The sequence below is a fragment of the Quercus robur genome, chromosome 10 (genome assembly GCF_932294415.1).
Source record: "Quercus robur chromosome 10, dhQueRobu3.1, whole genome shotgun sequence".
Lineage (NCBI taxonomy): Eukaryota > Viridiplantae > Streptophyta > Magnoliopsida > Fagales > Fagaceae > Quercus > Quercus robur.
Genome location: NC_065543.1, coordinates 55293310 through 55306753, shown reverse-complemented (window position 1 = coordinate 55306753; position 13444 = coordinate 55293310). Strand labels below are relative to the sequence as shown.

General features: G+C 34.2%; 1 protein-coding gene across 4 annotated transcripts; it reads right to left on the bottom strand.

Moving 5' to 3' along the window:
* Positions 1-1954: 1954 nt before the first annotated feature.
* Positions 1955-11526, bottom strand: LOC126703640 (protein MEI2-like 1). 4 transcript variants are annotated; one of them, XM_050402664.1, is made up of 15 exons: positions 11347-11526; positions 10020-10197; positions 9814-9859; positions 8152-8496; positions 7172-7602; positions 6924-7082; positions 6667-6783; positions 6429-6580; positions 6000-6082; positions 5483-5908; positions 3729-4380; positions 3166-3250; positions 3012-3080; positions 2735-2914; positions 1955-2644 (listed from the first exon to the last, which is right to left on the bottom strand). In XM_050402664.1, the coding sequence occupies exons 2-15, from the start codon at positions 10095-10097 to the stop codon at positions 2492-2494; spliced, it is 2976 nt and encodes a 991-aa protein (XP_050258621.1). In that variant the 5' UTR covers positions 10098-10197; positions 11347-11526; the 3' UTR covers positions 1955-2491. The 4 variants fall into 4 exon arrangements, with proteins under 4 accessions (XP_050258621.1, XP_050258623.1, XP_050258622.1 ...); XM_050402666.1 differs by having other exon boundaries at positions 8152-8493; positions 11347-11525; XM_050402665.1 differs by lacking the exon at positions 11347-11526 and adding an exon at positions 10739-11259.
* Positions 11527-13444: the final 1918 nt, after the last annotated feature.

Genomic DNA, 13444 nt, shown 5'->3' with positions numbered 1-13444 from the left:
ATATATATATATTTGATAGATTATTCTAATAAATCTAGAGGATCTAAATCCTTTAAGCATTCCTCATAACCATAGTTATAGGCCACAATTATGGGGCTTGGTGACTTGATCCATTGAGGGTTTTTTATTGGACATGGGGACCTGGGTGTGTAGCCTTTTAGCTGAAGGGTTCTTTGTGATCATAACAAATATCTAGCTTGATTAATTGAATTAGAACTCCAAGGGCTTTTTTTTTTAGAAGGAACTCCAAGGGGTTAGCTTGAAATAATTCTATAACTTTGGAAAGCAGAAAAACAGTGCAATGGGAAATTAGGTGTTTGGTAGAGTAGTTTGAGTATTGTTTGTGTATTTTTGATACACGTGTGGGTAAAAAAGTGTGTATAAATATGTTTAAAATGATCAAAATGTTACTTGAAATGCCCTACCAAACGGGCCAACTTCTCTTCTTTCTTGAAATAATTCTATAATGCAGTTTAACATGCCCAAAACACTTGTTCAATAGGCTTTTGTTTTAGAGGATTTTTTTTCTATTCATCCCACTTTTAAATTTTAAATTTTAAATTAATATATATATAAAATAAAATGAGAAAGAAGAAGGAAAGGGAAAACGTTTGAAACTAGAAACTATGATATTGTGAGAGATAAGGCCGATCAAATTTAACGCTTACTGTAAGGACTGAAATTGGATTGGTCCCAAAACAGGGTTGTGCTCAAACCCAAGCGGCCCAAACAATAAATTTAAAGAGCATGGATGGAAGAACTAGATCTATCCCAGAAGAAAAACGATTAGATTTAGTGGTTTCAAACTGTAAGACACAATTCAAATTAGAAAATCTATCCTCGGAATAGCCCTAGTAGTTTGTATCATATGGTTTTGTTGAATAATAAAATTGTACAAGAGTTCCAGTCTTGATCTTTGATTTTTTCTCCCCTTTCCTTTTTTTAGTACATCTTTCCATGTTATATATTTCAGTCTTGGTGTCGTCCCTACCACACATGTGTAGGTTAGATTCGAAGAACTCGTTTCTGTCCCATCTAGTACTTCCCAGAACCATCAACTAGTAGCTGTAAAGCTGTTTGATCACTGTTCAGGTGTCACTTCCACATTAATGCGGTCAAAGAGTTGGTTGGGAGTCATTTAATGCGAAGGTAGCAACTTTTTGAAGATATTTGTTGTCCTTCTCCTTTCTTATCCCTTGTCCGACATCTAATCCTTAGTAATGATGTAACTCCGAAGTAAGTCCGTGATAATATGGCACTCAGATCGACCTCAGACACATGTTACCAAGAGGGCTTTTGTAATCGAACGCTTGTTGGACCTATTTCATATTGTCTCTACTCCTCTCTTCATTCCATTCTCCTTATAATCTTATCTGGACCGTCTCAGATGGTCTAACGTTCTCGGATCGGACAATAGGCCCAGTTAACACTGTCTTAACAGTACTTCCTAATTAATTGGCCCCCACACTTACAAAGCAATCGACCAATTTTTGTCAAACAATCTTTTTTTTTTAATACTTCGAAAAATAACCTCTTTAAAAGTTTTTTTTTTTTTTTTATTTATAAAAAACCTTGTAGCTTTATTAAAACGAAGATAAATTTAATAATCTTTGCACACTGTCACAATTTTAATCACAACATGAAAGCTCTTTCGAGTTTTGACTAAAGGAAGTATTTTTTCACTTAATGCTCATTAATAGAAAACATCTACATATTATAGAAAAAAATAATAATAACAAAAGTCGTGTGCTAAACTATTTCACACACAAAAAATGGGAAAATGTTCAAAGGCAATAGTATTAATGGTGCGAGCCACACTCTGGATGAAGTACTTAAGAGATTAGCACATGGTAGTAGTACAGCTCCTGTGCTACATATTTAACCATAAAACATAGTTTACAAGAGTTCTAAAATTTTCAAAGTGCCAAGCTGTATTTCCTCAAAAAAAAAAAAAAAGTGCCAAGCTGTAAGAAGATTTATATAATCAGGAACAAAATAGAATAATTTGTCAATGGTAGCGGTACAAAATTTCCAACGAGAATACTCAAGTATGCTTTAGGCAACTCCCCTTTTGAGCAAGCACACCCAAGCTTAAAACAAAAAAAAACAAAAAAATCCCACAAGACACAAAAACTTGAAGGAAAAAAAATATGGAGATCACTTAGAAAAGTACCAAGATTTATATTTTAAAAAAAAAAAATGAAAACAAAAACAGGATTGCCCCACGAACTGCACATAAAAGTGGGGTTACATCCCTCTGGAACATGTCCATTGTAAAAATGTTTACTCAAAACTAGCCAAAATTTCGAGCATCCGCTAAGTCATTTTGAAATTTCAAAAAAAAAAAAAAAAAAAAAAAAGAAGTAAACCACTTGATTCTGGTTATGCGCTCCTGTTTCCAAAATCTTGCAAAAGCGCTTCTCTACAGCCACAAAAACAGTCAGAATATGCCCCATGTAAGAAACAGGGTTAATGTGATAGATCAGCTTGCTCAATCAGAGTCCTTTGAAGAATCCGATCCGTTGGAATATTCCTCTCTATTTGCAGAAATTGAAGGGTTTCCCAGGTTGTGGTTTTCCTCATTGCTGCTAGTTCGAGATCTGCCTGGTCTTGATCGAATATTGGTACCCATGGGGAAGGGCTCCTGCAGATACAACAAATCATGTCAGTTAGATCATTAAGCAAAATAACTAAAAGGACCATGATAAACAAGTAGATATTACAATACCCCTACCGGATCACCAGCATTTGGACCTTCAGTATGAAAGAGAATAGGGCGGCAACGTTTATCCTCATTCATCAAGCTTGAATTCTGGAAATGGGCAATAAGAGCAGCTTTTCCCTGAATCCTAGCATATGCAAGGGAGGCCACCTTTTCACTATTAAACTTCTCCCATTTTTTGCCATCGAATGCCTGCAAAAGAGTTGCTTTTTAATCCTACGAGCTTTTGCCAATAACTAATAGTATCATAAGAAACCACAACGCCAAAATCACAGTTCATAAATTGAACCTGATGAAATGAAATAATCTGACGAGCATCAATCATATTGATGAACGCATAGCCCACATTGCATTTGTTCTGCAGAAGACATTGGTAAATTTGATAAGGAACATAAATATGGTTTCTTACCCAAAAAAGCTTATCCACAAAGAAATTTACTTGCCTTGAAGTCAATTGGCAAATAAAGAAAATCATAGGTTCCCCGACAGTGCTCATCTATTGCAGCGAGAAGCATTTTAGAAGTATATCTGTAAAAATATATATTACATCAGCTGATAGAAAGAACTAAGGGGGAGGGGGAAAATAGAAAAAAGCACCCAAATGAATCTGTGACCTTTTCATAAAAAGTCAACTGCCACTGCTTAAACTACTATACATGGTCATGGTGGATGACCATGACCAAATAGCCAATTTCTAGTATTGTCATATTTGATGACAACCCTCTATTGCTTGCTTTCCAAGCAGAAAATTAAAGGGGTGACCACTGGAACATTAATGGCCTGTTTGGGGTGGAATCATAAAATGCCAAACAGGATATACAGATGCCCCAACAAAGCACATTTACAGATCACATGAACCATAACAAGTATATCAATATAAATTAACAATGCTGTTCAAACAAAGCAAAGATTCATCAGAAGAAAACACTATAAGATAATTGAAAGATAGAAGATAAAAGAAAGAAGCAGAAAAACGCTCAAGATGTTTTTAGGATCATTCACATACTTGTTGGGAATGTTCTTTATCATCAGTGTTGTTCGGACATCTTCCCCACGTAATATGCGGTCAGTATCAAGTTCATACTGTTTCTTATCAGCAAGATTAGAATTCACATCATTTCTACGGTGAGAAAGGTTTCTCACACGTTCACTTGCAGAGTCAAAAGATGCAGGCATTGAAATCATCGGGTTCCTCCCAAGAAAAATGTTGCACATTTGCTGAGGAGAGTGTTGCCCCGCATTTGTCAACATGTCTGTGCAATTTCCTCCAATATGAGAAAAGGTGCTGTGAGGAGAAATGTCAATATGATGCAATTGAGAACTACGAGGAAAGCCCATGCTCCCAAGAGAACCCAAGTGGAAGCTAGAAGCTTCAGGAGACTCCCCTAAATAGGTATGTCGCCTGTCCCAGAGGGAGGTATTTACAGCTGGTGCGGATCCAACATGATGATGCACGGGTGACATGTTCAGTAATTGAGGTGATCCTCCAGGAAATCCAGGCATTTGTGGAAGGCGATGAGCAGGAACACCGTCAACAAATGAAGGCGAATTCCCCCAAATCACAGGACTTGAAGGATGTTGCTGATATGAGTTGGAGTTCTTCCATGCATAATGGTGTCCATGAAGGGGACAGCTCCCATTTCCAGAAGAACCAAAAACTAAAAAGAAACATTTTATCAAATATTTTAACTTGTTTAACATAATACTTAAACCTAAAGGAACAAAAACATAGCAGGTAGAGGAACAATTCCTTCCAAAAATTGTGTAATTTTCCTCTAGATGGCAAGAATAACAGTAAATAAGAATCAACAGTGTATGCTGCAAACCACATTATGCTAAGATGGGGACATTAACTCATACAAGGGTTACACCAAAGAGTATTAATACAATATTAAGCTAGGATGAGATGACAACAACAGCTAGAAAACTTAACAAGGCTTTGTTCAGATATCAGACATCACAAGCCTCTATCAGGTATTCTCTAACCCATAAATAATCCATTGCTACTGAATTCTCATTTCATTTGTGGACAGAGAGGAAAAATGCCAAACCGGATTATAACAAGCTTCTTGTTTATATTTTGTCCATTTCTTATTTATTCCACGGTTAAAGTAAGCATATTTGCAAAAGTACAGAATCAAAACATTAAAATCCACACCCTTTATCTAATTCCCTAAAGATCTCAATATTCCAATCATAAATAGTTTGGATGCTTTGCAGAGAGGAAAGAAAATGAGGGGAAAAAAATCTTGAAAAATCAAACTTAAGACAATTGGGAATGGAATCATACAAGATAAGAACAGTCAAAAGTCAAGCAGCCCAGTTTGCCAACAGGCAACAGCACTTCAACATTAAATGCTATACATCAGAGGACACCAATAAGTTATGATAAATATTGATAAATTATTTTTTTTAAAAATTACAAAAAAAATTTAAATAGCTAATCCATTTTGTGCATGTTAAAAAAAATATATAATTAAAAGAAATAATTACTGCAATTAAAATTGCATAAACCCAAAATGCAGACCACAAGTGTGGCTGCAACACATGCGGACTTAGCAGTCCCAGCTTCAAACTATCCAAAATCAAGTGAAGAAGAAGAATAACCTAAAAATTTATAATCGATTTATTGAACTTAATCTGAATGGTTCACTTGTTAATCTAAAATAGTTTAGTAGTCAACCAGATACCAAAATCTAAAACATCCAACAACAAAAGTACATATTTCAAACAGAGTTCAGGACAATATAATCAACTCACCTCCTCCATTAAGTTCCACTGGATGAACATTGGAACTCATTCTGTGAATTTGCCTACTGTTGATTCCTTCTGTCATCCTGGGACCAAGATTGCCAGCCATATCAGCATTGGTGCTCAAAGAGTTACATGGAACACTGTTGGCTAAACTTTCATGATACTCCGGGAATGAATGAGGATGTAAATTGGGAATGCATTGGTTAGCAAACTTCATTTCATTCAGAGAATGGTTGGACTCACAAACTCCAAATTGTTTGCCAATAGATGCCACTCCCACCGGAGAAGGCAAGTTGTTTGGAACACTTGAACTCATATGAGGGAATGCATTTTCAATAAATGAACTCAGAGATGATCGGTGTGCAGAATGTAAACCAAGGTTAGATCCATTATCCACACTGTTAGATGCGATAACCCCAGGAGAGACAGTTGCTGTAAAAGATATTGAGCGAGAGCAAGAATGAATATTTGTGTTTTAAGAAGACCTTAACTGATGCAGAAATTCTTTAGACAGAAATCATACCCGTGTGTCCTGATGATAAATTGTCACAAGGGCTTTGACAAACATTAAGTCCATCTTGCTCCTGCTCAGGCTGTTGCATCAAACTGCAAAAAGAATTTTAGTTCGCACATGTGTGTGTATCTATATATATATTATCATTTGGAAAGAAAGAAACAAAGAAATAAGACAGAACAATAACATATGGTAAAACCAGATCAGGGTGATCCAGAATAATATCATCATTCACCAGTCAAAATTTTAAAGCACGACATAGTAGAAACACCACATGGGAAATATCCATAATGAACATAAAATCTACACTTAGTTTGTTTCAAGATCAAACAGACAAAAGGGGGGGAAAACAGAAATAGGATCCCCATCCCCCTCAGAATTCAACATCTTTTTTAATGATGCTATTGAGAAATAAGAGGGAGCAAAAATAGACAGTACCACCATCTTGCAATCTCTGAATGGCTTGGTTCAATCTTGATCTGTTTCCCAGAAATTTCACTCCTATTCAGTGCACAAAGAGCAGCTTCTGCAGCTCGGACATCATAAAACTCTATCAATTTGTATTGATACTTATGTGGAGCATCAAGGATCTGCAAACCAAAAAAAATTAATTAATTAAAATTAAAATTTGTACTGTCATTTATATAAATGAAAGAACAGGGCAACAACAAATTACTTCTTTGATTTCTCCATAAAAGCCAAAAATTTTGCGAATCTCATCATCTGAAACAGAAGAATCAAGGTTGAATACCACCAGGGTGCCCTGGTTAACATCTCTTTCCGAAGGATTATCCTAAAACATTAGCAAACATCAAGCAACAGATTAAGTAAAAAGAAGTAGAAAAATGATGATATCACAGGAATTATGAGGTAAGATGACCAAAACAGTATTTGACACATGCACCACAAGTGGCAGAAAAGTAACCACCATACCTTTGGTATTGAATAATGTATGTCAAGTTTCCTACGCTTCAATGCTTTATTTTGAAGCACTTTCTTTGCCTCTTGGGCTGCCCTTATGTCATAATAAGAAATCATAACAAACCCACGATGCTTACAGGATGTATAGAGCTTGCGAATATCTCCAAATTGCTGACAGGGAAAAAAAATTGTCAATTAACTTGCTGTGAATCAGTTGCATGAAGTCCTAATGAACAATGAAAAGCAAGGGGTATATGCACCTCAAAAAGAGCCTTTAATTCAGAATCTTCGACATTACTATTAATATTTCTCACAAAAAGTGTTCTAGATGGGTGTTCACCATAAGGGTGTTCACCAACAATTGAGCCATTAGAACCCACTTGGCCATTGGAAAGTCCCCTGATATAATCAGAACTTCTTTGACCCATACATGTACGATCATCCCCTTCTAATTCCAAGCCTCCTCCACTGCTGAACAGATCATAATCTTCGAAGTCATCACCATTTTTGGCATAAGCATTACATGCCAGCCCATCAGTCATACCAGAAAATAGATCATCATCATCAGGAAGGAGGTTTCCAATAGTCTGGGCCTCAATTTCTTTAAGAGATTCAAACGGTTCTTCATCATGGTAGGAAGCCACAGCACTAGCAGGAAGATGATATGGAACCTCATTTCCCAGCAATCCTACTGCATCAAAGAATGCACAGTTACAGAAAATGCAAAAGGGAATGTATCCATTATATTAAATTAATACAAACGCAATCATTGACTTTTAAAAAACAAAACAAGAACATGCAAAATCATATGTTTAAAAGAAGTTTCAGTAAGATTTTGAACCCAGTTTATTAAAATATGTGAGTTTTCTCATAAGATAAGACAACAAGAAAAATGCAAAACTTAAAAGCAAAATCTCATGATAAACGTTTACTAGCCAGTTGTGAGATCTCTTCCATCTCCATGGACTAATCTACTTTACTGAAATTCTGCCACTCTATTTTCTTGTCTTCATTTTTTTTTAAATCATCAAAAAGTAAATATTATGATAAAAGATAGAGTTTGTTACATCTTTAATGTATACGTTTACCATGAAATGATAGCATATTAAAACCGACAACTGGTGAAGCTATAGTGCAACGACAACTGTAATGCCTAACTTTAAGAGAGAGAGAGAGAGGCAACTATTACCCACATTCAAGATATGAATTGCATATGATAGAAATGAAAAGGAAAGCTTACACTTTCTACTAAATATTTCAGACAATGAACTTGAAAACAGACTACTCTCACGATTGGTTCCACTCATAACAGTCGTCTTTCCTTCCAAACTATGAGAAGGCAACTGCACACACACATTTGGCCGTAATCCCATATGATGATGCATAGATTTCCATGAAGCATTAGACAAACTGACAATGCCTTCATTTCCACTAACACGTAACTTTTCTGCTTGGTCTCTATGTAGACTTGTCTGTGGCAGTTCCAAACAATCCACAGACTGTGTCCCAATGGGTGAAAGTTTTCCTGCGTGTAGTGAAGCATCCAACAAGCTTCCAGGTGTAGCTATCATTCCATTCATTCCTGCTGACCAAAATTACACCAACAATCAGAGGAACCCCAGCATGCTCAAAGCTTTGCTTGGGAAAGCACTGAGCAAATTTCAATAAATTATTTAATAGAACTGAACTAAATAGCAAAAAGACATTAATTTAACCATGTTAAAGAAACATGACTATGAACCCTAATCAGATGGACACAACAATGAAAACACGGATCAATGAACTGGGCAGGATAAAGCACACGTACAAAAGAAAAAGAACTAACAAAGAAAAGTTATTCTCACAAACAGTAACAGAGTTATTCTCATAAACTCTTAATTTTGTTGGGCATCTAAAATTAAAAGTGTCAACTACATAATTATCTGTCACTAATCTTTAAGCAAAATATTTCTATATTGGGGTTGTAAATAATAAGTATGCAACAAAGTACCCAAACACAGTTCTCGCAATGAATTCATCAAGACAAATTACACACTAAACTACTTATCAAAAAAAAAAAATTACACACTAAACTGGTTTAGGCATATTTTCTAAAGAGTCATAGCTCCAATTATAAACACTCAGAAAATGGTCCAAGTTTCCCTTGCTAATTAAATTATCATAACAGTAGTGTATGTGAAAAGATCATCTCCCTAAAAGGAAATACACTTTCACCATTTCCATTAGGAAGCCGAATGGTCATTTCAATGCTTGGGACAAATAGAGTGCTGCAATAATATTCAGCCGATCAATTTACAGATGCATGGCACCAAAAGACATTTATTTCCACAAGATGGATCAAGTTTGTGGTTGATGCTCTATCAACACCGTAATTTCTTAAATCAATGATTAGGCATACTAAACTCGAAGCAGACAAAATTCAACCTTTTCTTTAAATGGAAAGGAACTTCATTTTAAATTCATGACCGTTTCACGTTTAGCAGTTTCCATAGGCCAAACGGCCAAGTCAATGCTTGGGGCAGACATGGTGCTCCAAAAGTATACACACGGTCAATTGAATGACACATGGCACCAAAAGACATTCATTTCAACAAGATGGATCGATTTCTTGCATTCATTTGATACTCTATCAACCCTGTCTTGCTTAAATCAATGATTAGGCATACTAAATTTGAGGAAAAACTCAAACTTTTTCTTTAAATGGCAAAGAATATCATTTTACTTTCAGGACCGTTATTGTATAACGACCCGATCAATGCAAGAATCTTCTAATTAAGACAAAACAAAAACAATAGGACATGCAACTACTTATGGTAATATGTCAAATAAGTGTGGGGCATCTGAACTACATGCATTCATCATGAATTTGAAGAGATTCCCACGATAATTCAATGGTTCTCACCTTGGTGATAAGGAATGCTTTTGGGTTTTTGATATCCAACTTCTCTCTGCTCACAGTTAACAACAAATTACAAACTTACAATCTAAAGTAGAAATTTTTTATTTTTCTCAAAAAAAAAAAAAAAAAAAAAAAAAGGTAGAAAATTTGATAACTGACATTTATAGAAGAAAGAAAGAGAAATTTAGAGCTGCGAAGACCACAAATACCTGTGAAGAAAAAGAAATATCTTCAAAGAAGTGAGTCGAGGCAGGCACGCCTCTTTGATCCGTTACTTCAAATGGCATAGCGAAACTTACAAAGCAGAAACTTTTTCACAAAAGTGAAGATAAAAAAACCTCCAAAGATCCTAACTTGACCACATGCCTAAACCGCCTGGCTGTTCATCTGAAAAAAAAAAATTCACAGATGTTATATTATAGTACATCATCAAAAACTTGAAAGCAGAATCAAAAACCCATATCTAATATTTTTGTGTGAGAAATAAAGCACCAAAAAAAAAAATTACCCATTTAAGTATAATTGGGGAGGACTTGAATTTTTTTTTTTTTTTTTTTTTTTTTTTTAAACCGAAAACCTCTGGCTTACCTACCAACGACCAAACACAAATGCCTAGTTTGGTTTCAAAGAAAAATTAGGAGAAACAGATTAAAACAACAAGCAAAAACTACCACTCAACTGTACTAAAAAAATTAAAGTTTTTTTATTATTTTCTAGTTCACCGACAACAAAATTCACTCTTTTTTTGTGTTTTGCATAGCTCAAATTCTCAGCAAATTTATAAAATATGAAAGATCAAGAACGGCGGTCCCAGCTTTTGAAAAAACTTAAAAATTAAGCAAAGCCAAAAAAGCACAGGTATTTTGACAAGGGAAGGGAATTAATTGAGAACAGAAATTAACTTAATATAACCAAAAAAATATCGAACCTTTAAAAAACAAAATTGAGCTTCCATGGCCAATTTCGCTCACTCCCACACTTTTCTCTCTCTTTCTCTCTCAAGAAATTGCAAAATTGAGAAGAGAAAGAGAAAAAAGGAAGAAGAAGAAGAAGAAGAAATGTGAAAAAATAAAGATAGGAACAAAAATCAAAGGGATCTGTTTTTGTGTCTCTTTAAGTTTGAAGAAGCCACAACTTGTGCTTTATATTTGGAACCTGCATTTTGCTTGCAAGCTATCATTCACCACAACAACAACAACATAAAGAAACAGACATCGAATATTTCACTTTTTGTTTGTTTCTGCTTAATAATCATCATTGTGTCCTAAAATTACCAAATTTTCAAAACACAACAAACAATAATTTCCTCAGCCAGAGTCAAAAATTTAAAGATTCCGGCGTCGGAGATAACCCAACTCCCGGCGAGATTTCTCTCCCGCCGGTCACTCAATTCTAAATTCTAGAGAGAGAGAGAAGGCTGTGTTAGTTGAGTTTGGATAAACTAAAAACATTAAACATTAAAAAAAAAAAAAAAAAAAAAAAACAGAGAGAGAGAGAGAGAAAATAGGCGCGGGGTTTGTGTTAAAGTGTACTCACGGTCTAGGCAACGAAAGAAAAATTAAAATCAATCTGACCCCTTTGATTCGGAAGAGAACTACAAAGCCTGTTTTGTGTGCTTGTCTTTCGTTTGTTGCTGTTTTTTTTTTTTTTTTAAGACTTTCCTTTGCTTTGGTTGTACTTTGTCTTTGCTTCAGTTTAAGCTTTGGCTTTCGCGGCTTAATATTTTCTATAATATAAAAAATAATAATAAAATCTTCACGGCTCAGCTCTGCTTTTTATAGTTTTAAAATTTGATACCCTATGTGCTACCAAAGTTTCTTTATCCTACTCCATCAATCATCATGATTAGGATTTACAGCATCACCGTTTGGATTTTAGATTTTTCTTTTTAAAAGATGAGCGTTACAACCTTATTCCAACAAACCATCTTTATCCTGTACTAATTTTTTTTTATCCCCGTGATTTTGCCGAATTTCTTTATATAATTTTATCTTTAACTTTTTTTTTGTGGCATACAAATATATGAGTTAGATAAATCTTACACTTTTATAAGGAAACTTCCAAATATAAATTTGAAATGTAATTAAAACTCTGTCTATTATGGTGTGGATGGGTTGCTAGTGGCATTAAAATTATAAAAATTCCGAAATATAATAAATGCATATTCTATAAATAATAGAACGAACTGTGAATTTAATTAATGAAACTTACTATCATGGTGGAAAAAAAAGTTTGCATATATTGTACTTTATAAATATTCTATAATTATTCAACAATCACATCTACCGCATCAATTTGTCAACATTTATTTAGTACACTAATAAGTTAGTATTAACTTTAGGATTTTCAAATAAGCAAAACTCTCCTTTTGATCTGTGCTTGAGATTTCATTTAATTACAACAAATGCTTTGTACGAAAATTAAAAGATAAATAAAACCCTATACGAATCACATTGGTAAAACAAACTGCATGCCATATTTTATGAGTTATTTGAAGATAAGGATTGCTTTACTAGAGTTTTATATTAATGCATCAATTTATTGTTGCCTCTACTTTTCAATTTTTGAGATTTAAAGATTCACTAAACATAAAACAAATAATTACATTAAAAAACTATTTTCTTCAAAACAAATAATTACATTAAAAAACTAGTTTCTTCAAAACAAATAATTACATTAAAAAACTAGTTTCTTCAAAACAAATAGCACCCTAACCCTTCATTAAATAAACAGGTAAAAAAAAGAGAGCATATAATAATAATAATTAAAAAAATCAAACCTAATAAGAGACATTTACATTAGTCTCTCATCTCCTTTCCCCCCAAATTGAATGTCGATAATGTGTTACCATAATACATTATATGATTTTCTGTCAAACAAGACATTCTTTTAGGTTTAAAGTTTTGTAAAAGTTGCATCTTGACATCCTGCAAGTCTCAATCCCCCATGAAGGTAAAGTTCTTTTTTAGGTCTAGGGCTCTAAACGGAGAAAGGATGGAAGAAAGTTTGGAAGGCGATTGAAAAACAATTAGCCTTGTTATTTTAGAAGAGTCTCTTAGCACGTGCAACACACCTGCTTAGATGCTAGTTATTTTATAATTTAGTTGTTACAAGTAAGAGAAAGGGACTTAAACAATGCCGCCAAATTGCAAGACTCTTGCCTAACATTATCCTTTCAATTAAGCCATAAAACGTGGGAAGGTAGGACAAGTGCAAGTCTTGCCAACATAAATACAATCTAGATTAACGAAATTATCCATTAAAGTAACAATTTTCAGAGGCAGTTATAATCCTTTCAAAAAAAAAAAGATGCAGTTATAATTAGTAATAATTACTATACCTTTTACGACATAGTTTGCCAGAGGGTAGTTAAGGTATGCGTAAACAAATTGCATGGGTTTGGTATTATTAGTTAAGACTTTACAAGTTTCAGGCAAATTTGATATTACACATTTACATGTAATATGCATTCCCTGGTTCCTATTGGTTTTAGATTCTTCGAAGTCAGTGTCATGTACGAAATAATTTGGGGCTCGTTTGGTATGTGTGTTTAAACAACAATTTTCAGGTATTTTTGAAAATATGTGTGGGTAAAAAAATGTATGAAAATACATATAATGTTGTTTAAAAACTG